Here is a 21,318-nt window from a genome sequence, read left to right as displayed (position 1 = left end):
GAACTACAAGCATGCGTCAAATCGTGACATGTTGTGAGCTTGTAGATCGGCTATTTTTGCCATTTCTGAAAATGGATTCCTTTAATGTATTATTTTTCACAATCTATTAGATCGATCGGTTCAATTAACTGTTAGAACACCCAGGTTAATTTCAGCTTTCAATGTCTTTCCCCCTTAATTCTCTCCTTTTGTCACGAACCGGCTCAATGTCTCCACAGCAGAAAGCAGTTTTCTTTTCATTAAGACATCCCTCCAGTTCTATTATAGATGCCCTTTTGTCTTATTGTTTCAGGGGGTGGGAAACCCTGATAGTTTTCGGTCACGGCTAACATTGTTTTCCCCGGGAACTTGATATATTATGAAGCGACAGCGTCTGTGTGAGTTCATGACCGTCTGAACAGCTCTGAAAGGCGAGTGTCTCCCCTCCTGTGTCCTCCAGACGGTCCTCTGAGGTCCCCCCGGTACTCCTTAGGGACCAGACTTGTATCACGACGGTTGCAGGTTTCAACCGAGCTCCACAATAGCGCCGTACTTATGGGTGGAAAAAGATGAACAACACTGTGGTCTGCAGAGCTCCCCCTGGGGACCGTCTGCATATATAGCCCTTATAAGCGTCTGGGAGGGTATTCCCTAAAGCAGGACAGTCCACATACTGTACTGCTGAAGGCTGGCCAGGTGTCCAGATAGGTTGCAAGTATTACAATCTCCAAGCATTAAAAACAGGTTGATCCAGAGAGTTATTGTTAACTATCCTCTCTCAGCGGTTGCTTTATTGTCCGGGGCCAAGTACAGTATAAAGCAATGTTTCCCAAACAATAGGTCGGGACCCATATTTGGGTCGTGGAACAAATTTTTATGGGTCGCAAGTAAAACATTTTTTTTTCCATTTCCTGCTTTAAAAATATATATATATACATATTATTTCAAAAGATAAAAAAAACATTTTAAGAAAAAAATAACGTCTTTTCATCAATTCAAAACAATTCCAACATTTTTCAAAAGTATTTCATAAACGTAATGAAAACATCTAATCATTTCCATAAATATATTAAAAAAAAAGTGTTTTTTCAATACAAAAAATATGTTTTTCAGAAAACTTCGACCTCAGGTCTAAAAACACGCTTCTCAATTACTAAGATTAATCGTAAAAAGCAATCAATCAAATAATAGCTAAGAAAATAATCGATGGTTACAGCCCTAAAATGGAACTGTTCATGTTTCAAAGTCTGGGGTTTATGTAAAGCTCTCGTTAGCAGCATTGTTTTGCCCTGTTTGTCATCAGCCAACACGCCCAGCTCTCCTCCTATTGATTTGTGGGGAGCTATATTTGTCTCTGTCTGCTCTGATTGTTTGGTTCAGTCTGTGACGTTAGGAGTTTGCCTTCTCCTCCTGCATGCAGACAAGTCTCAGTAAAACACATGAGATTTACTTTATCCAGAATGCACAACCGTGTTCTACTTTGGTTTGTCCAGTTTGACGCTTACAGAGCCTACGTACGTTAGACTGAGGGACAGATAGAGCAGTGGTTCTCAAACTTTTTCATGTCAAGGACCCCCAAAATGATATGGATTTGGCCGCAGACCCCATCTCAAAATATTTGGTTTCCAGGGACCCCCAGAAGCAAAGATTTGAGTTACAAATGTTCGCTATAAAAAAATTTGCACAAATGTTCACGATTTTCCAAAGAATAGCAGATCTACAAGCTCATAGCGCGGCACTCGGTGCCGCTCTATGAGCTTGTACATATCTGCTATTTTTGAATAGCCAAAGTATAAAAGGTAAAAATGAATGTGATATATTAATACATTTTGCTGGGGACCCCATGGAACCCCCCCAAGGACCCCTGGGGGTCCCCGGACCCCACTTTGAGAATCAATGAGGTAGAGAAAGGCAGGGAACAAACAAACAAATTAATGGCCAGATTTTGTGAGGAGATGGCAGACCTGTGTGGAGTTTTGACCCAGAAGGTACAGAACGATGTCCACGCGAGTCTCTCTCTGTGTGTGTGTGTGTGTGTGTGTGTGTGTGTGTGTGTGTGTGTGTGTGTGTGTGTGTGTGTGTGTGTGTGTGTGTGTGTGTGTGTGTGTGTGTGTGTGTGTGTGTGTGTGTGTGTGTCTGTGTGTACGGTACGCTTACAATGTGTGCACACACACATACGCTCTTTCACAAGCTACATATACACTAGAGAAAACCAGAGGAGAGAAGGTGACAGTCAATGTGACTGAATGAAATGAGATTTCATCCCCTTTCTATGGCCATAGTGAATATCAAGGCACCCCCCCCCCCCACCCACACACACACACACACACACACACACACACACAGTAAACACAAACACACATGGTCGCGCCGTCTTTGAGCTTGTGACAAATGTCACACAATCGAGGAGAGGTGTGTGGGAGGGTTTCAACTTTCAGGTTGTTGTATAGAACGTTCAGTGTTGTCGTCAGCCATCCAGCCTGTCAACAAATCAGTCACCCATGTCATGTTCTGGTCCAATCCCTGCTCTCCGCAGGGGACCCGGCACAAACACGGAGGGTCCACTTCCAACAAAAGGAAACCTTAACCCATTAAGACCATGGGGGGTTCCTGGAACGAAATATTTTGAGATGGGGGTCCGCAGCCAAATACATATCATTTTGAGGGTCCTTGACTTGAAAAAGTTTGAGAACCACTGATTATAGCAACATATGTTTTTTTCAAAAAACGGTTAGGATTTAGAAGGCATTTCCAGAAGCAAAGATTTGAGTTACAAATGTTTGCTTTAAAATATATATATATATATATATATATATATATTAAAAGATTTGCACATATTTTCACTATTTAAAAAAATAGCAGATCTACAAGCTCGTAGCGCGGCACTCGGTGCCGCGCTATGAGCTTGTAGATCTGCTATTTTTGAATAGCCCAAAGAAATCTTAAAATGACACACAGATGCGTTCCCGGTCTTAATGGGTTAAAGCCCCCGGAAAAGGTTACCGCTGACAGGGGGGCTTATAGGGGCTACGCTATGTCTCTCTCTCACTCTCCCTCTCTCATTCGTCTTGGTCATAATCTCACATCTATCATTCTCCTCCATGGCTGCCAGCTTCGCATTTGAAGCAGGAAGAGTCCCACTGGGTCACTGCAACCTGTCTATAGGTGAAGCCCACGCATGAGCGCGCTCACTTGTGCACACACACACACAAACACACACACACGCACGGCCACACACACACACACTCTTTCATTAAAATACACGTACTGTACTGTACAAAAGGCAGCAGCTATCGATTATTTCCGTAGCGATTGCCGGCTACTTTTTTGACTAACTGAATGGTCGAGAAGTGCATTTATTTTATATTTATATTTATATATATATATATATATATATATATATATATATATATATATATATATATATATATATATATATAAATATATTTATATATATATATATATATATATATATATATATAGAGATGTCCGATAATATCACCATAAAATATGGTCATTTTATGATCATTTTATTTAATTTTTAAAACTTTTTTTGTAATTGATCAAATCAATCGGTTCAATTAACTGTTGCACCAAAATTTACCACCAAAATGTAGAATGTCCTGACACCATCATTAAAGGATGTGAATCACTGGTGGTTTCTTTCTAAATTGGCCTGAAAAAAACATCTATCAGGAGACCACAAGGGGAGATAAATGTACATTTTGTACAGAGTTTTGTATTTGTTGACGGTGTTGGCTACCTTATGAATGATGCTTTCACTGCCTGATGTCGTCAGACCCAGAATTGACCCGGATGTAAAAATAAAATAAAAAACGGCTTGTTTACTTCCTGTTTATTTCCTGAGGGAAAATCCCTATGTCTCCGTTCCTCTTGCTTTACGGCCAAAACAATGGACATTCAACTGGCCACAGCTGTGCAATGGATTATCCCCCCGAGACTCCAGTGCGTGTAATGAGGCGATCTCCGTGCGCACAGCGATCACGGAAAATATTCCATGATTTTTCTAAGGTAGGTAAAAACACACGTTTTCGCTGGCACAGGGGTGACACCATTACACTTCTACTCTGGCAGATAAAGAGTTAATGTCTGACTGTATCTTGCGCCGTTTAAATTTCGGACTAATAAAGTATTCAATCAATCAAAAACCCTCTACACCCCGACACAGACACCGATTCAACATGCATGTATGTGCACTTGCACGATGTGAACAAAGCCATCCCTCTTCTATACATACAGTACATACATACATGCAGTGTAGTAAAGGTCAAACGGTGTGATAGTGCATCAGAGGTGGATAAAGGCTTCGAGTGGATAGAATGGCAGCGTATAAATCAGAAAGCAGAGAAAGAGAGAGAGAGAGAGAGCTAGGAGGACTCTTCTTCTCAACGGCTTATTGGGAAGAACTCTTATCTACAGCCAGTGTCAGGAGGAGAATAAATAAAAGCTGTGGACATGTGTGTAGCACTGTTTCCCAAACAGTCGGTCAGGACCCATTTGTGGGTCAAGGACAGATTTTTGCCGCTCTTTTTTTCCTCTACACCTATATATCTTAATTTCTTAAATAGCCGATATAGCCAAAAATTGCTTGTAGATCTGCTATTTTTGGCTAAAGTTCTCCTCAGAAAAGGGATGCTAGGGTTCAAGTGGTTAAGGTGAAAAAAAAATCATACCACACAAAGATTTGGAAAACCCCCTGTAGTAACACTGAGGACCCCCTAGGGGTCCCGGACCCCCTGTTGAAGACCCCTGGCCTAAAAAGTATGCGCTGTCGTACAACGGTGTTGCGTGCCAAAATCAGCCGATGCACAAGCTCAAGACACGCTGCATCCGCGACCATTTGGTGAGCTTGTAGGTCAGCTATTTTATGGTACGCCACACCCGTGGGAGAACAAAGTGTAAACCAGGCTAGTATGTGTGCAGCACTATCGCATTATCGTTGCTATCGTCGGGGCAGAAACCTCGTCTCTCCATGTTCTAACTTTGTGTTTTTTGCGTAAATTAACGCCCTACTTGCTCATACTACAGCGTCACACAAAAGCATCAACAGTAGCAGATTCGCAAGCTCGAAACGTATCGAATCGTTTGAGCCTTTTGTGCTACAATATATATATTTTCCTCCCATGTTGCTTTTCATTCCCCTTTAGAGAGCCATACATACGCTCACTGCTGATCTATATTCTTAAACATATATAAAATAAAATAATCCATGTGTCAAAGTTCTAGGTGGAAGAAAATAGAATTATTATACTATAGTTTCAATTAACCTTTTTCTTTGTGTGAAGAAGCAGTGTGTGTGTGTGTGTGTGTGTGTGTGTGTGTGTGTGTGTGTGTGTGTGTGTGTGTGTGTGTGTGTGTGTGTGTGTGTGTGTGTGGATGTAATGAGGTCATGGTGATGTAGTATTGCTCCAGTTGGGAGAACTCCATCATGTTCAGGCGGGAAAATCTGGCGGGAATACAAGCAGAGAGCAGCTGTACTACACACTCACACACACACACACACACACACACACATAGATAGATAGAGACAACGATAGAGTATGTAAAAATTCACAACATTTGCATGTATGGACACACGCACGCACTGAAGCGCGCGCGCACGCATGCGCACGCATGCACACAAAAACACTCACACACACACACGCACACACTGCGCATCTGCTTCCAATGAGTTATATTTTCCCCTTTAGTATTTATAACAAAAGTTGGTGTAGCATAGCATCTACCTGCTTATAGGCTACTGTATAGAATACGGTGCATAATGTGTGTGTGTGTGTGTGTGTGTGTGTGTGTGTGCTCTGAGAGTCTTGTATATCGTTGCTGTCGGGCAGAAAGCTCTTATCTCCATATTTTAACCTTTTGTGTTTTTATGTAAATTAACGATCCTACCTGATCATTCTACAGAGTCACACGAAAGCATCAAAAGCAGTTTGCAACGGGGTTTGAGCTTGTAGATCTGCTACTTTTGACGCTTTTGAATTTGAATCCTGAAAAGTTATAGTTTTGGACAAAGAGATGATAAAGCCAAAGCTTTGCAGCACTACTGGGCAAAAAAATGAATATGTTAAAATAGCGGAAATAGCTGATCTACAAGCTTACAACACGTCACCAACGTCACTTAACGTCACTTACAACACGTCACCAACGACGTGTTGTAAGCTTGTAGATCAGCTATTGCTGCTATTTTTGGATGCAAAAATAATTGCGATTACGCGATTATGTAATAATTGTGACAGGCCTACATCAATCCGGGAACGCATCTGTGTCACTTTAGATTTATTTGGCTATTCAAGAATAGCAGATATACAAGCTCATAGCGCGGCACCGGTGCCGCGCTATGAGCTAATAGCAGATCTACAAGTCACAGATCTCACACGTGTGAGCTTGTAGATCAGCTATTTTCACCATTTTAAATCGTTTAAAAAATACGGATGAACAAGCAACAGTTTTGGACATACCAGGTTTCCACCCGACAGTGACGATATAATATTATCAACCCCATTAACCTTTTTACATTAAGACTTGATTTGAACACAGATACATCAGAAAATTAAGACATTACGGCATGTGTGTGTGTGTGTGTTGGGGGGGGGGGGGGGGGTATCGCTCATACTTCATAAGAGCTGCTGGAATATCATATCAAATCTATGCTAATTCTAGCAGTTACGGGTATGGCCCAATCTACTACAGTACGACCCGTTTTTTTTTATCTCCTCTAGGCATTTTCAACTTTGAGGAAATCAAAAGGCTGTGAGACAAAATGTCTTGCTCTTATTATTCAACCGAGGCCAACAGATAGACATCTTATCTCTGCTGCCTTTCTGTCGTGGCAGAGACAATATCCATATAATACTCTGTCCAATGTACCTGCACACACACACACACACACACACACACACACACACACACACACACGTATTGCTACTGTCGTGAGGACATCACGATTTTCAGACGCCGATTTCATGAACGCCATTTCATTTTTAATATATAATATAATAAATCCTGAAATGTACTTAAAGTTGCCTGCCGGTATAACAGAGTTCACAGCACTGCGACACTGTGCTGTAGGCTTGTAGATCTGCTTTTTTTCCCCTTCTCAATATTAACTCAACATAACTCTAACTCTGAAATTAAACTCTAAATGTTCAGTTGTAACCATAATATTATTTTCCTAATTGTAACTCTAAAACATTTCTCTTGTGGGCACCGTGTTCATTTCTCAAATTCTACTATACATGTGTGTGGTCATGTGGCTCTCACAAGTACAGTAATACAAGGTACTGCACACACACACACACACACCATGTACAAAAACAACACAAACACACTCCCATGCGCTTCGGCGATGAGCACACCCAGTGTTGCCATGTCTGCTTAATATAAGCGACTTTGGTGTTGTTTTTATGTAAAGTCGCTTGTAAATATTAGTGGTTCTTTTGGGCTTGTTTCTAAAGTGTTAGTTGCTTATTTAGGTTTGTTTACTATTCAAGGATTTACTATTCATCTCAAGGACCCCCAAATTAATATGTATTTGCCCCCCCCCCCCCCCCCCCTGGGGGGGGGGGGGGGGGGGGGCAACACTGGGTACTGTACACACACGCCGTGTACAAAAACAACACGAACACACTCCCACGCGCCTCGACGATGAGCACACCCAGGGAAACCCAATAAAGATCCGTACTCAGATCCCTCTCGCAACACCAGACCTTCCCACCATTTCATTAGGACACACACACGCCCTGCGCGCCCCACCGGCCTAATCCAATCACAAGTCTGCTAATGCACCCTCCCGTAATCCAATCACCCAATCACGGCTCTCCAAAGGCAGGAGCACCCGCGTCACGTGACTGCCCGCACGCAACGCATGTTAGCTCGGCGCTCGCGTAGCAGTTAGCGCCAGCGTAATGCTATTGCAGTGCACTTTTTTCCCCCTCCCGCCCCTCTCCCTCCGTAATGCGATTTGGGGGGGAAGTCTCGGGTCCAAGCTTCCTCACAGTCTATGGCTAAACCCCAGAGGGGCTAGGCTAATCACTTTCCAGCATTTCTGAGGGAGACAATGATCCCGGCGTTAGCGCTGGGCTAATGACGAGCTAACGCAATTAGCCTAGCCTCCCAAGAGGAGCCCCCTCCCCCCTCCTAGAGCCCCACCCACCTCCTGTAGGCTCCTCATCCACTCCCCCTACATTACTATGGAGCCTAATGGCCTCTTATTAAGAAGACAGATGGAACACGGATGGGAGGAGGGTTTGGGGTGTCTTCTTTAGTTACATGTATGTGCGTGTCAGCCAGGGCTTAATGCGCTACGCGCATGACAGGTTGGATACTTAATACAGCCGCCTCTGGTAATAATGATACGGATGTGGAGAAAGCTTTCCCTGACGCCGTCGGTCGGACACTCTGGGTCTTACAGTGTTTTGCAAATACGTCTCAGAGTTTACAGTAACACATGGCTCTTGATTGGAGGCCTGTAAGTTTACAGTAACAAATGGCTAATGATTGGAGGCCTGGACGTTTCTCCACTGTGATGCTGAACAAATAAAACCACACTGGAAGTTAAGTGTCCACCCGTGTGAGCCAATCAGAGAACAGCATCATCAATGCTCCCATACGAGCCAATCCACCGGTGGTTTTAGGTACTTTTACTTTACTTTTACTGCATTTCCATTTTCTTTATACTCATACTGTACTTCTACTTCACCACATCTCAGGACTTTTTACACCACTACAATTGGTTTGGTTCACATGATCCACTTAAGTCCTATTATCTACTGCAGCGGTTCTCAACCTGTGGGTCAGGTCCCCAGTTCAAATATGATTATATTGGGACCAGTGGTTTTGGGACCACTGATCTACTGTACAAGCTCACGACGTGTCACATCGTGCTGTGAGCTTGTGGATCTGTAAGCTTGTATCTGCAATTTTTTTATATTTTGACAAAATAAATTGTGAATAGGCAATTCTGCATCTTTACGTTTGGTACTCTAAGTATATTTTGCCAATACTTGTACTTTTACTCAAGTATAACAGGACTTGTAACAACGAGTTTCTAGATTGTGGTATTGCTACTTTTACTCAAGTAAATTGGGGTACTTCTTCCACTGAGCCTATCAGAAAACAGCATCATCAATATGGTCTAATGGGTCAAGCTTGGAGGAAGCCCAGGTACTGTAGGTAGCATTTCTATAGAATGTTAAGTGTCATAGTTGTCGTTACTGTGTCCACCACCACCACAGGCCAAGACTTACTTGAACTTAGCGTTGACTTGGTCCGCGGCCTTGTGGTAGTTCTCTGTGGTGACCTTGTAGAACTGAGCACTCTGGAGAGAGAAAGGGAGAGAGAGAGGGAGAGAAAGGGAGAGAGAGAGAGAGCGAGAGAGAGAGAGGCAGTGTTAATTCTATTGACTAAAACTGACGAAAAATGTTGGTCGCCTACCTTTTTTCACTGACGAAAACTATATAAAAAAAAAAAAAAAAGCATTGATGACTAAAACTTCGATTGACAATTTCTACAATATAATCTATAATCTACAAGCTCGCAGATGTGTTTTGAGCTTGTAGATCTGCTATTTTCGGCACACAGCTAAGTATAAATCAGGCTTTAGAAAGTCAAAATCCACACTGGAGAGAGAGACAGGGGGGGGGGGGAGAAATACATGAAAATCTGAGGAATCTGTTTCATAAAACAGTAATGACAGGCTACAAGACATTTGTATGAAGATACCAACAAACAGCCTTTGTTGCCTGATAGCAACAAACTTGTCGCTGCGTGATGAGCAACAAAAAGCTACAAAGAAAAAGTTCATAAATCAATCATGTTTTTGTTGCACCGTTTTAGCGGGAGAAAAAAACTCATTATTGCCGTCAGCCAGTTCCCTGTTCTCTTTTAACCCAGGCCTTTATATCGTAGCTGTCGGGGCAGAAACCCTCTTATCTCCATATTCTAACTTTGTGTGGGTTTTTTCCGAGCTTGTCGATCTGCTACTTTTGCTATTTTTCTCGCTCGTCGCTCCCACACACAGACGCTTGATGATGTCAACGGGCGTGTTGTTGAGCAACATTTCAACGGAAACTCTGCCTACACGTGGTCATTTTGTAGATAATAATGCAAAATAATAATCTGCACGCTGAAACTAAAGGATAACGGGTAAACAATAAACCTATAGCATCTGTCTATATGACATGGTATCTAAATTAAATTTTTAACATTGTGGTCAAGAAAAACAAGCCCATATATAATAAGTAACACAAAGTAAGTCCATGACTGACATCTTCTCTGCCTTCACATGGAACGTGTAAAGGTTCTTTAAAACACCTAAACCCTATATTTAGCTGACTGGAGTCCCCCAGGGCGCTATACTAGGGCTCCCTCCTGTTTACGCTCTACATCAATCTTCTGTGAAAATAGCCCTATTTACAAGCTCAACACACCGCATTGTGAGCTTGTAGATCAGGCTATTTTCACCCTTAGAATAGGGACGCTAGGGGTTCATGTGGTTAGCAAACACTGGCACAGAAGTCTACCTACAGCAGCATGAACCCGACTCCAAAACCCATTAAAACGTCATGGAGGGTTGATATTGAGGCCACAGTACCGTAAAAATAAAAGCAGAATTTAAGCATTTCTTATTTATTCATGATAGGAGAGTAGAAGTACTGCAGAAACTTGAGGGCAGAGAGTGGGAACACACAGGTCTCCAGTCGTAATCAAACAGACATAATCAGGACATCGCCATTTTTGTGGGCGACGCACTGACCGGTCTACCAACGGTGAGCACTGTTTTAAAGTAGTCTGTTTGTTTATGAAAAGAGAGGTGTGTGTGTGTGTGTGTGTGTGTGTGTGGTGGTGGCCTTATCCCATTTAGACCTGGAACACCAATACGTTACTAAACCTTTCAATCCAGGAACCCCTTTTGGTGTAGTTGTTGCTGTATACAGTATATAGCAACATGAATTATTGACCCCCCAAACTAATCATAATAACTGGGGACCCCCCACCCTGGCCAGCACTTGGAATTGCAGGCATTACATTTAGTTTGACTCGGTTCCACAGGTTCCACAAATATTGTGAAAACAGCCGAACTACAAGTGTGTGTGTAACTAAGTACATATACAAAATGCATCTTTTTAAAATATCCGATCTACAAGCTCACAGTGAGATTGTAGATCTGCTATTTTCAAAATAGTGAAAATGGGACATTCTGCATAATGAGTACTTTTACCTTTGTCACTTTAAGTACATTTTTATGCCAATACTTTTGTACTTTTACTCAAGTCAGTTTTGAATTCCGGAATCTAACTTGTAATGGACTATGTCTACATTGCAGTATTGATACTTTAAGTAAAACATGTGAGTACTTTTTCCACCAAACAAATGAACAGTGGCAAGGAAGCTCTGCTGGATATGAGGCCAATAAGGAAGTGCTTTTCTGTGTGTGTGTGTGTATGTGTGTGTGTGTGTGTGTGTGTGTGTGTGTGTGTGTGTGTGTGTGTGTGTGTGTGTGTGTGTGTGTGTGTGTGTGTGTGTGTGTGTGTGTGTGTGTGTGTGTGTGTGTGTGCGCGCGGTTTTCCACCGACAGTAGCCCTGTTGTAATAGCAGGCACCAATCCCGTAAGGTTCAGCAGGGTCACTAGTCAACAACATCCACGAGACAGCGGTCAGCACCCCCATGGCGACCCTTTCCACCAAATGAACCCACAACAGCACCACCACCACCACCACTCCACTCAGCCTCCAAGTACCTCCTCAAACCCCGGCTGTATAACGTGTGCCTTTACGGCGCTCAAGGAAGCAAGGGTTTTGTCAGCCTTTTAGTGGCCGTTATGCACATTTATGACGGATCTGAAAGGAGCTGTAAAAAGGGTGATTGATGGGCTCGAGTCAGAGGAGGTGTTAATCCGGAGGAAGAACATGCCTTGCTGGGGGTAGGTATACGGTAAAGACAACACGGGAGTTCTAAAGATTAATGTCTCATGCAAGTACAAAAGAAAGTACTGTAATGGACAGAGATAGAATAGAATAGAATAGGGCTGCAACTATCGATTATGTTCTTAGCTATTATCAGTGGTGGAAAAAGTACTCCGGTATTTTACTTAAGTACGAGTAGCAATACCACGGTATAAAAATACTCCCGTTACAAGTAAAAGGCCTGTGTTCAAAATGTTTACTTGAGTAAAAGTACAAAAGTATTGGCGTCAAAATGTACTTAACAGTACCAAAAGTAAAAGTACTAAAATATTTGAAAATGGCAGATCTACAATCTCACAACGCGTCGCGATGAGCTTGTAGATCGGCTATTTTCAAATAGCCTATGTATAAAATAGGGCTGAAGTGGCAAATGTATGTTTTACAATGTAATAATTTATATCTGAAAAGTAACTGGTAACTAAAGTTTTCAAATCATTGTAGTGGAGTAAAAGTACAAGATTTGCCTCCGAGATGTAGTGGAGTAGAAGTAAAAGTACAGAAAATTGGAAATACTCAAGTAAAGTACAAATACCTCAAAACTGTACTTTACACCACTGGCTATTATTCTCTCGTTTACTTTTTCAATAAATCGAGAAGCGTGTTTTTTCTTTTCTTTTCTTTTTCACATATCAACGAATAGAAACAAAAAAACAACAACATCATTATAATCGACTAAAATCGAGTCAAGTCATTTTCTCGGACGCACAGCGGCGTTGCGTGTCGCCATCGTGCGAGGAAGTTAGATTAGATCAGAATCGCAATCAAAGTCACTGTCGTGATCACTTTGACTTTGATGTGATTTCTAGGATCAAACACTGCAGGGGGTCCCCAGCAAAGGTAGTTAACGTAGCATCGCAATCATTTTAACCACTTTATCCATTTATATGTTTGCTATTCAACCATAGCAGATCTTTAAGCTCACCGCGTGGTGCTTCCGGCGGCGCTGCGAGCTTGTACATCTGATATTTTTTTTTATATTAGGAAAAATACTAGGAAAATTTTGGATTTTGAATTTCTTTTCACATAAATCTTCTCTTCTGGGGATCCCCCTGACAAAAATGTAAGGTTAAATCTATTACAAATACACTCAACATGAACATGAAGCTTGGTTAAATGTGTGCGGTGCCCTGCGTACATCTTGTGGGGACGGGACATCCATCATAGTTGAGAACAGATCAATAGGAATGAACAGAAGCTGCTGAGGAGATCGATAGTGGTGTGATACAGAGTCAGAGAGAGAGAGAGAGAGACGGGGCGTGACAACGCTGACAAAACCCACTGAGAAACATGGAGGATTCCTCTTCGTTTGGACGGACGATGTGTATCGAGCGAATGAAAACAGTTGATATGTTTTTATTTGTAAATACAGTACGCACAAGAGTGCAGTGAAATGTTGATATTTCCCCCCAGAAACAAAGATATATGTATATCTACTATCTTCTCTTCACTATATTTGGAATAGGGCTAAAGTGGTTAATTCATAATGTAAACTAAGTATACTTAATTGCACAAAAATGTCATCTTTCTGTGCTTATTATTCGTTCCTGGGAAGGGTGGTTTGTGCAGAAGATAGAGCTTGTTTATAGGTCGAGAGAGAGAGAGAGAGAGAGAGAGAGAGAGAGAGAGAGAGAGAGAGAGAGAGAGAGAGAGAGAGAGAGAGAGGCGTTAAAAAGACACATTTATGTGCACCTTTAAGATCTAGGAAGCACTCCATTTTATTGGTCAAAACAGCAACATTGATTGTCACACAACCATTATGCCAGTGTATATCAACCCTGGCAAACGTCCCAATTTGGGGCCGGGGCTACTGCTGAGGTGTGCCGCGCCGTTTGAAGAAGGTTTGAAAAAATATCATTTTGAAAAAGAAAAAAAAAACTTTTGATTTTTTTTTTGATTTTTTTTTACAATAATAATAATCAGGCGTGCAAACAGCCCCGAGGTGAAAAGGGTGACAACATGTTTTTTTTCGGGTCAGGTGTCACACTATTGCCCTATTTGGATTCAAAACGGCTAGTGGAAGCTGAAAAGCTACAAGTTTGCATGTCTGAATAATGCAAAAACAGAAATATTTGTTTGCATTTGCTTTTTTTCTCCCCCATATGATTTCATAATAAAAAAGTGCGTATCGTATCAAAGTTGTGTGCCCAATATCGTATCGTATTGTTTCATGAAATTAGTGTATCGGCACACCCCTAGTGTGTGTGTGTGTATATATATATATATACATATCATTATATATATATATATACCGTATATCTAGGTGTGCCCTGGGATCTTTTGGCTATGCCAGGTGTGCCTTGGCACAAAAAAGGTTGATAGACACTGCATTATGCCAACAACATGGCCATACCACATGATATGGGCTCTAAACACACACACACACACACACACACACACACACACACACACACACACACCCCCCCCCCCCCCCCGGTGCCTCGGATCGAGTGGTCTCTTTTTTTCAAAGAAACTGTTGAAGGCAGAAAGAAACATAATACTTACAAATAATGACATAAAAGTACCGTTCCTGGTGTGTGGAGATTGAGTCATTGAGAAAGAGAGAGAGAGTGTGTGTTGAAGTTGAGTCTCCGGTTGGAATACTAAGTGTGAGCTAATAATACCTGCTTTAAATGGCAGAGCTGGCACTAATCAGTGCTCTAATCCACACAGGGGCTCAAAGGCCATGCATGACAGTGATTGCACACACACACACAAACGCATTTTACATGTACGTATGCATGTTGTAGACACAAACACGTATGCTCAAACGCACATACACAAAGAGCACACACACAACAACCGATCCTGCTGAAATGATGTTAACACAGACACACATACACAATCACTTTCAACCACCCTAAATGCACACGTACACACACACACACACACACACACACACACCCCCACACACACACACACACACACACACACACACACACACACACACACACACACACACACACACACACACACACACACACACACACACACACACACAATGACCAATGTGTGGGGTTTTGTTGTGTGTGATTACTGAGTGGGTATCAAATTGCGAATTTCCTGCAACTCCCCGAACAGATTCAGAGCAGCTCTGACTGTCTGTCCAGATTTTATAATAATCAGACATGGCAACACTGAGCTCTGACTGTCTGTCAGTCCAAATGAGAGAGAGCTGCCCTCAGTTTGGCTGAAAAAAACATGCCTCTGCCCAGCCCAAGTAACTAAGTACATTTGTCAGTACTTTTACTTCTACTCCACTACATCTCAGAGGCAAATATTGTACTTTACTCCACTACAATTATTTGACAACTTTAGTTAGTTACTTTGCAATTATCAAAGATTACATTATAAAACATACATTAACCACTTTAGCCCTATTTTATACCTATTAGGCCCTATTGTCTAGGCTCTTTTCGTTCAGTTTCGTTCCCATCAAGTGGATCTAAATAATCTCTGCTTCTTAAAAAATATCTATTGGTAGTAAGTAAGAAACAAAGGTTTCGCCATCTGTTTTGGCGCATTTTGTTTTTAATCAGTGTTTAAAAGTCGGTACTATTTTCTTAGCAGCGTAGTAATAATTTCAAAGGGGTGGTGCGGTTTTTGGCACGTGATTCCCGTTACAGCCAATGGGGTCGCCTCGTTACTCTCACTATTTCCTGCAACAACAGCCATGGCAACGCTAACGTCCGACGAAAATAACTCAAAACGAAGAAAATATCCTTCAAAAGCACGTCAAAAGGACTCGAACCGATGCTATATGAATCTTATGTCTGTCCAGAAAGAAGAGGTTCAGGAATTTACACGGACAAGATGGGATATAACTACAACTAGCCATGGATACACGACGGTCGTCTGTCCCGACCGAACTTCAACCAGGTGTTTGCACTTTTCCATTTACGGCCCGTACATCTACATAAACGTTCAGATTTCAAATATAAAGTGCTTACCGCATGGCCACTAATGTCACAATTCTGTAGGGTCCCGCAGAAGTACCCGTATATTCCGTATTGTTCAATAAAGAGTATTCTTAACCGATCGGTGGCCATTTTCTCATTGATTTATAATGTATCAGAGTGCAATACACCTCCCATCCGATAGGGTCGCGTGGTTGAAAGGATATGGTGAAAATGGCCACCGATCGGATTAACATGCTTTTTATTGAACAATACGGAAGATATAGGTACTTCTCTGGGCCCGTACATAATTGTAACATCCATGGCCATAGGTAAGCATTTTAAATCTGAAATATGAACGTTTATGTAGATGTACGGGCCGTTAATGGAGAAAGTGCAAACACATGGTTGAATGTTTCAGGGCTACTACAGAATGTGTGTCAACGTTACTTATAAACGTCAACATTATGTGGATATGGGTTCTTACAAGCCTCCTGAGGACGCTGGGTTTCACGCAACATTCTACCAGCGTGTTATTGACAAAAAGACATTAATGTGATTAATGTGAGAGGAAAACGGCAGAAGGATCAACTCTCTCAAACAGAAACGTCAGCAGGTGAGCCACACACACGGGGAGGGGGGGGGGTACTCGCATTTTAACATGAGAGACTGAAATAATTTATTGTGTTATCAGATAAAAACATCTATTGAAAATAGCAGATCTACAAGCTCAGAACGCATCACAACGCGTTGTGAGCTTGTAGATCTGCTATTTTCAATAGATTTATTTGGGGGGAGACACATTTTAACATGAGACTGAAATCATTTTTTATGTTATCACATGAAAAAAATCAATTGAAAATAGCATATCTATAAGCTCAAAACACATCACGTTGTGAAAGTAAAACTAACTCAAAATTCTACTTTGAGTACAGTAGCCTACTTTAGTAAATGTACTTAGTTACTTTACACCACTGAAAGTACAGGTACTAAAAAAACCTACAGTACTCAAGTAATTGTCCTTTCTTGCTGTCCACCACTGCATCTCACCAGTGCTGATAAAGCCCATAAGCTAATTGGCAATATGGCCAAGTAAGAGATTGTAAACAAAACATGCGTGTCAATATTGGACTGTCAAATATTGATTTGTCATTTTATGATTGTATGGGTGCTATTACTGTATTTTAAACATTCCCGTGTCATTTCATCCATGTTCCATCTCTGTGATAACTCAGACATCTTTACATCGTTAACAGCTAATACACCAGATGTTGTGATTGATAAAGAGTCCAGGGAAGTGTCTGTATTAGATAGCCTGCACCTTTGACTTTAGCCTAGAGGAAGCCTTTATGACCAAGATCATTAAATACCAACCACTCCTACATACCATCTCAGAGCTGGGCTATTAGGTGCAGACTATTTGTTTTTATATTTGGCAGCCTATAGGACATACCCACATACTGGCTGTTAGAGGGTTTCAACAACTTGGGATGCCCAAAAAGAAGGCAAAAAGGTTGGCAAAGTATTGTGCTGTCTCTGTTGTAATTGGCGGAGACGGTGTTACTTATACCCATAGAGTACTGAGTGACATGCCTATTGTATCATGAAAACATATTCCAGGATTATGTGAATGTAACCTTACTGCACCTATAATATTTGTGTCCCTGTATGTTTCTCCTTTATGTGGACATAAATAAATGGTTAAAGTGTGTGTGTGTGTGTGTGTGTGTGTGTGTGTGTGTGTGTGTGTGTGTGTGTGTGTGTGTGTGTGTGTGTGTGTGTGTGTGTGTGTGTGGAAATGAACCACCCTTCGCTGACCGCTACAAGATCTTCTGTGAGAGAGTCATCCGCCATGGCTTATAGTTGACCAAGAGGTGCTGAAAATAAACCAGCTACAAAGGATGTTCGTAAACACAGTGAAGAAGCATGAGGACCTTGATGCTTCAAACTACAGGTAACTCAAATACCATGTGTGTCTTTGACAGTTCTGGGAAACAAAACAAAAACCTTTATGCTGAAAAGTATATTATAGATGTATTCCCTCACAAAAGAGTATATTTAAACTAAGTTGGCTATCATTGTGAATACATCTTTACTTACACACTTGTGCTCATCTTTCCCTAACATTTTATGTTGCAGGCAGGATAAATTGAAGCGGAGGTTGACCCCTGATTTCCCCCAGCTGGTTTTTCACTGCCCTACCAAGTGCAACATCTCTGAACATACATACATGTCCTTCCTAGGTATTTTTAGGAAAAAGGTTTGGTGATGCTGCAAGACATACGCATTGAGTCAAGTTGGTGCCCCAAATCCATTAATGGTGTGATCAGTGGTCATCCAGAGGAGATGCAGTCTGCACTTTAATATTTTGTCATATTTGTATACTATTTTGCTGCCGTTGCACTGTCAACCAACATTTCTCTGTTCATACCTGTGAGTGACACAGAAGGCCTGATCTTGTGGGTGGGTGGGAGGGTTTATGTACAAATGACACATGCTGTGACACACTTTGGTATTTTAATAAATATTGTATACCATATGTTGTAATAATTTGGAGCTTTAGTGTATTTATTTTAGTCTAGTCCATTTTTGGCATTATTCCAATCTAGGGGGCTGATTTTCAGCCATTTTGGGCCAAGGAGTGCTGCTTTTTTCCCCTACCTTTCAGTACACAGTAGGTTGTGACATTTTCTATGTATGAAATATAAGCTTTTATCTAAATGTACTATGTGTATGTTTCATTGTGCTGGGCGCCGATCACTTCAGTAGAAGCGTTTTCTTTCTACATTTCATGATCAAAATTCAAATATGAGTACACTAAGGCACCAACACTTGTTTCAGGTGTTAGGTACATGTATTTATGACATTTGAGAAAGATTTTGTGTTGCCAAAAACACATTTTACAAGCAAAAACAGCAGCACAAGATTTTCGTTTTTTGGTTATTCACTTTTATACACATTTCTGGCTTGTGAAAAAATACTGCAGGATTTTGTGCGGAGAAATTTTAACCCAAAGTCCACAAGGGTATTGTCTATGCAAAAATGCATTGAAAAAGTAGATCCAAGTCGTGGGAACGAAATTCATTTTCTAGGCACTTTTTGGTGGGTCACCACACGGCCTATATAGGCTATTTGAAAATAGCAGATCTACAAGCTCACAACGCGTCGCATCGCGACGCGTTGTGAGCTTGTAGATCTGCTGTTTTCAAACATTTTAGTACTTTTACTTTTGGTACCATGACATTTTGATCCCATTACTTTTGTACTTTTACTCAAGTCAATTTTGAATTCCGGACTTTTACTTGTAACGGAGTACTTCTCTATTGCATATCGATACTTTTTCTTAAGTAAAATATCTGAGTACTTTTTCCACCACTGCCTCTGTCTATGAACAAATAATGGTCGCTGTCAGGTGGAAACCCTCTATGTCCAAAATGTTCCTGTTCAGGAAATGGGGGAAAAAAAAGAATGTTCCATTGGACGGGCAAACACAGGTAGCACCCACCTGACTTTTCATTGGTTCAATATTTTACAAAGCCCACAAGACACACTTAACCACTTTCACTTAACCCATTGAGATCGGGAACGCATAGGCTACTGTGTCATTTTAGATTTTGAAAAATCTTTAACATTTTGTGCAAATCTTTGAATACAATTATATATATTTTTTTACTCAAATATTTCCCTCTGGAGGTCCCTGAAACCATTATTATTATTATTATTTTATTTTTTTTTACAAATGTTCGCTTTAAAAGATATATATTCAAAGATTTGCACACATTTTCATGATTTAAAAAAGAAATAGCAGATATACAAGCTCATAGCGCGGCACTCGGCTTGTATATCTGCTACAATAAGTATAAGAGCCGAAGAAATGTAAAATGGCACCGATACTTTCCCGGTCTTAATGGGTTAAATAAATGCAAAAGTAGCATAAATAGATGATCTACAAGCTCATAACGCGTCGCAATGTGACAACGTGATTTGCTTGCAAATCGACTGTGTTTGTTAGTGTTGTGTGCGACACTGTAGGCAGTGAGGCTGACATAATGGAGATTGGAGGTTTCTCCCTGCCAGCAACAATTATTCTGTTGCGTATGCAAAAATCACATCCACCATGATTAACATTTGATGGACAAACATGTCTTTCATCAGCGATTTATCAATGGAGTCTCTCTCTCTCAATGTACTCTCTATCAAGGACAATGGGACCTGTTTTATTAAACGTTTTACCACATAACAATCTATAGTAGGTTCTACTTTATGGAATTAAATTAAAATAGCACACACAAGTGTCCCCATTTATTTCTCCTCTTGTTCTATTTGCCTTGTGAATTCGTTTTTTAGCTCATCCGGAGGCAAATAGGAAAGCCAGCGGGGGGTGGGGGGTAGGGGGTAGGGGGGGTAGGGGGGTGTCATAGACAAATGAAGTCATTATTGCTAATGCACTCCAGCGATATGGAGCAGATAACGTTCTCTGCACAGACACCACACAGGGCAGCGGCTCAATTTAGTACTAGAAAACACCCCTGATTTTTAATGAGTAAAAAAACAAATAAACACAGAGCTTAATGGCTTCTCTTCTCTTATCTGTTGCCGAGCAGGAGGGCAAACGAACGAAATGGGGAGGAAACCCCACCGTGGCAGCCATTACAGTACTGCAGTATATGTGTGTACCTATAGAATGAGACGTTTACAACACTGCAGTATTTAGGATTGGGATCCTTTATGATTTCAACGATTTTGCGGTTCCCTCTTAACAGTCAGATTCCTTAACGGTTCACTTTAACGATTCCTATAGGCCCCTATAGGAATTGAGGTGCCCAAAAGGTAGATCGTGATCGTGATCTACCAGTAGATCACAAAGGCTGTCTAGGTAGACCACGTGCCCTGCCCCAAAGAAGGGGAGGGAAAAGGAGGAAAAAAAGCCACTGCCACTTGAAGTAAGGTGACTTGATTGATTGACCTGAAGAACGGTCTGTCAGCTCCCTTCGCTGCTTCTATAGTAAGCATACCCACAATCAGTGGTGGTAAAAGTACTCACGTTTCTTACTTAAGTAAAAGTATCAATACTGCAATGTAGAAATACTCTGTTACAAGTAAAAAAATCTTCAATTTTCAAAAGACTTTCACCGTGTCCCATTCCAAGTGTGTTTGCTTTATATATATACCATCAGCATCGCTATTCCAAAGAAATTAAATGTGGAGAGACATTTACACAATTCTTTACGTATTTTCAAAGGTTTTCAGCAATAGAATAATATATTTTTTTTGGTCGGTAGATCTCGTTGAACTGGTCATTTTAAAAGTAGTTCTCAAGTGGAAATAAGTGTGGGCAAAAGTAACCTACAAACTATGAGAAAGAGGTAAAACATTGGCCAAATTTTCAATTATCACCAAAGGAAGGGGCTTCCAGAAACAAGTTGCTATGCTGGGTGTCACTTCATCAAAAACAAAAACCA

General features: G+C 41.1%; 1 protein-coding gene across 2 annotated transcripts in view; it reads right to left on the bottom strand.

Moving 5' to 3' along the window:
- Positions 1-21,318, bottom strand: part of chchd3a (coiled-coil-helix-coiled-coil-helix domain containing 3a) — a 153,374-nt gene that overhangs the window by 20,400 nt on the left and 111,656 nt on the right. For both annotated transcript variants that reach the window (XM_080421851.1, XM_080421852.1), the window contains one exon: positions 9,246-9,316. In XM_080421851.1, coding sequence (XP_080277977.1) covers positions 9,246-9,316 — 71 coding nt within the window. The remainder of the gene's footprint in view (positions 1-9,245; positions 9,317-21,318) is intronic.

The sequence above is a fragment of the Gymnoscopelus braueri genome, assembly GCF_963280865.1.
Source record: "Gymnoscopelus braueri genome assembly, chromosome: 23".
NCBI classification, from domain to species: Eukaryota; Metazoa; Chordata; class Actinopteri; order Myctophiformes; family Myctophidae; genus Gymnoscopelus; species Gymnoscopelus braueri.
Note: the sequence above shows the minus strand (reverse complement) of the source record. Positions and strands in the feature narration are given on the sequence as shown.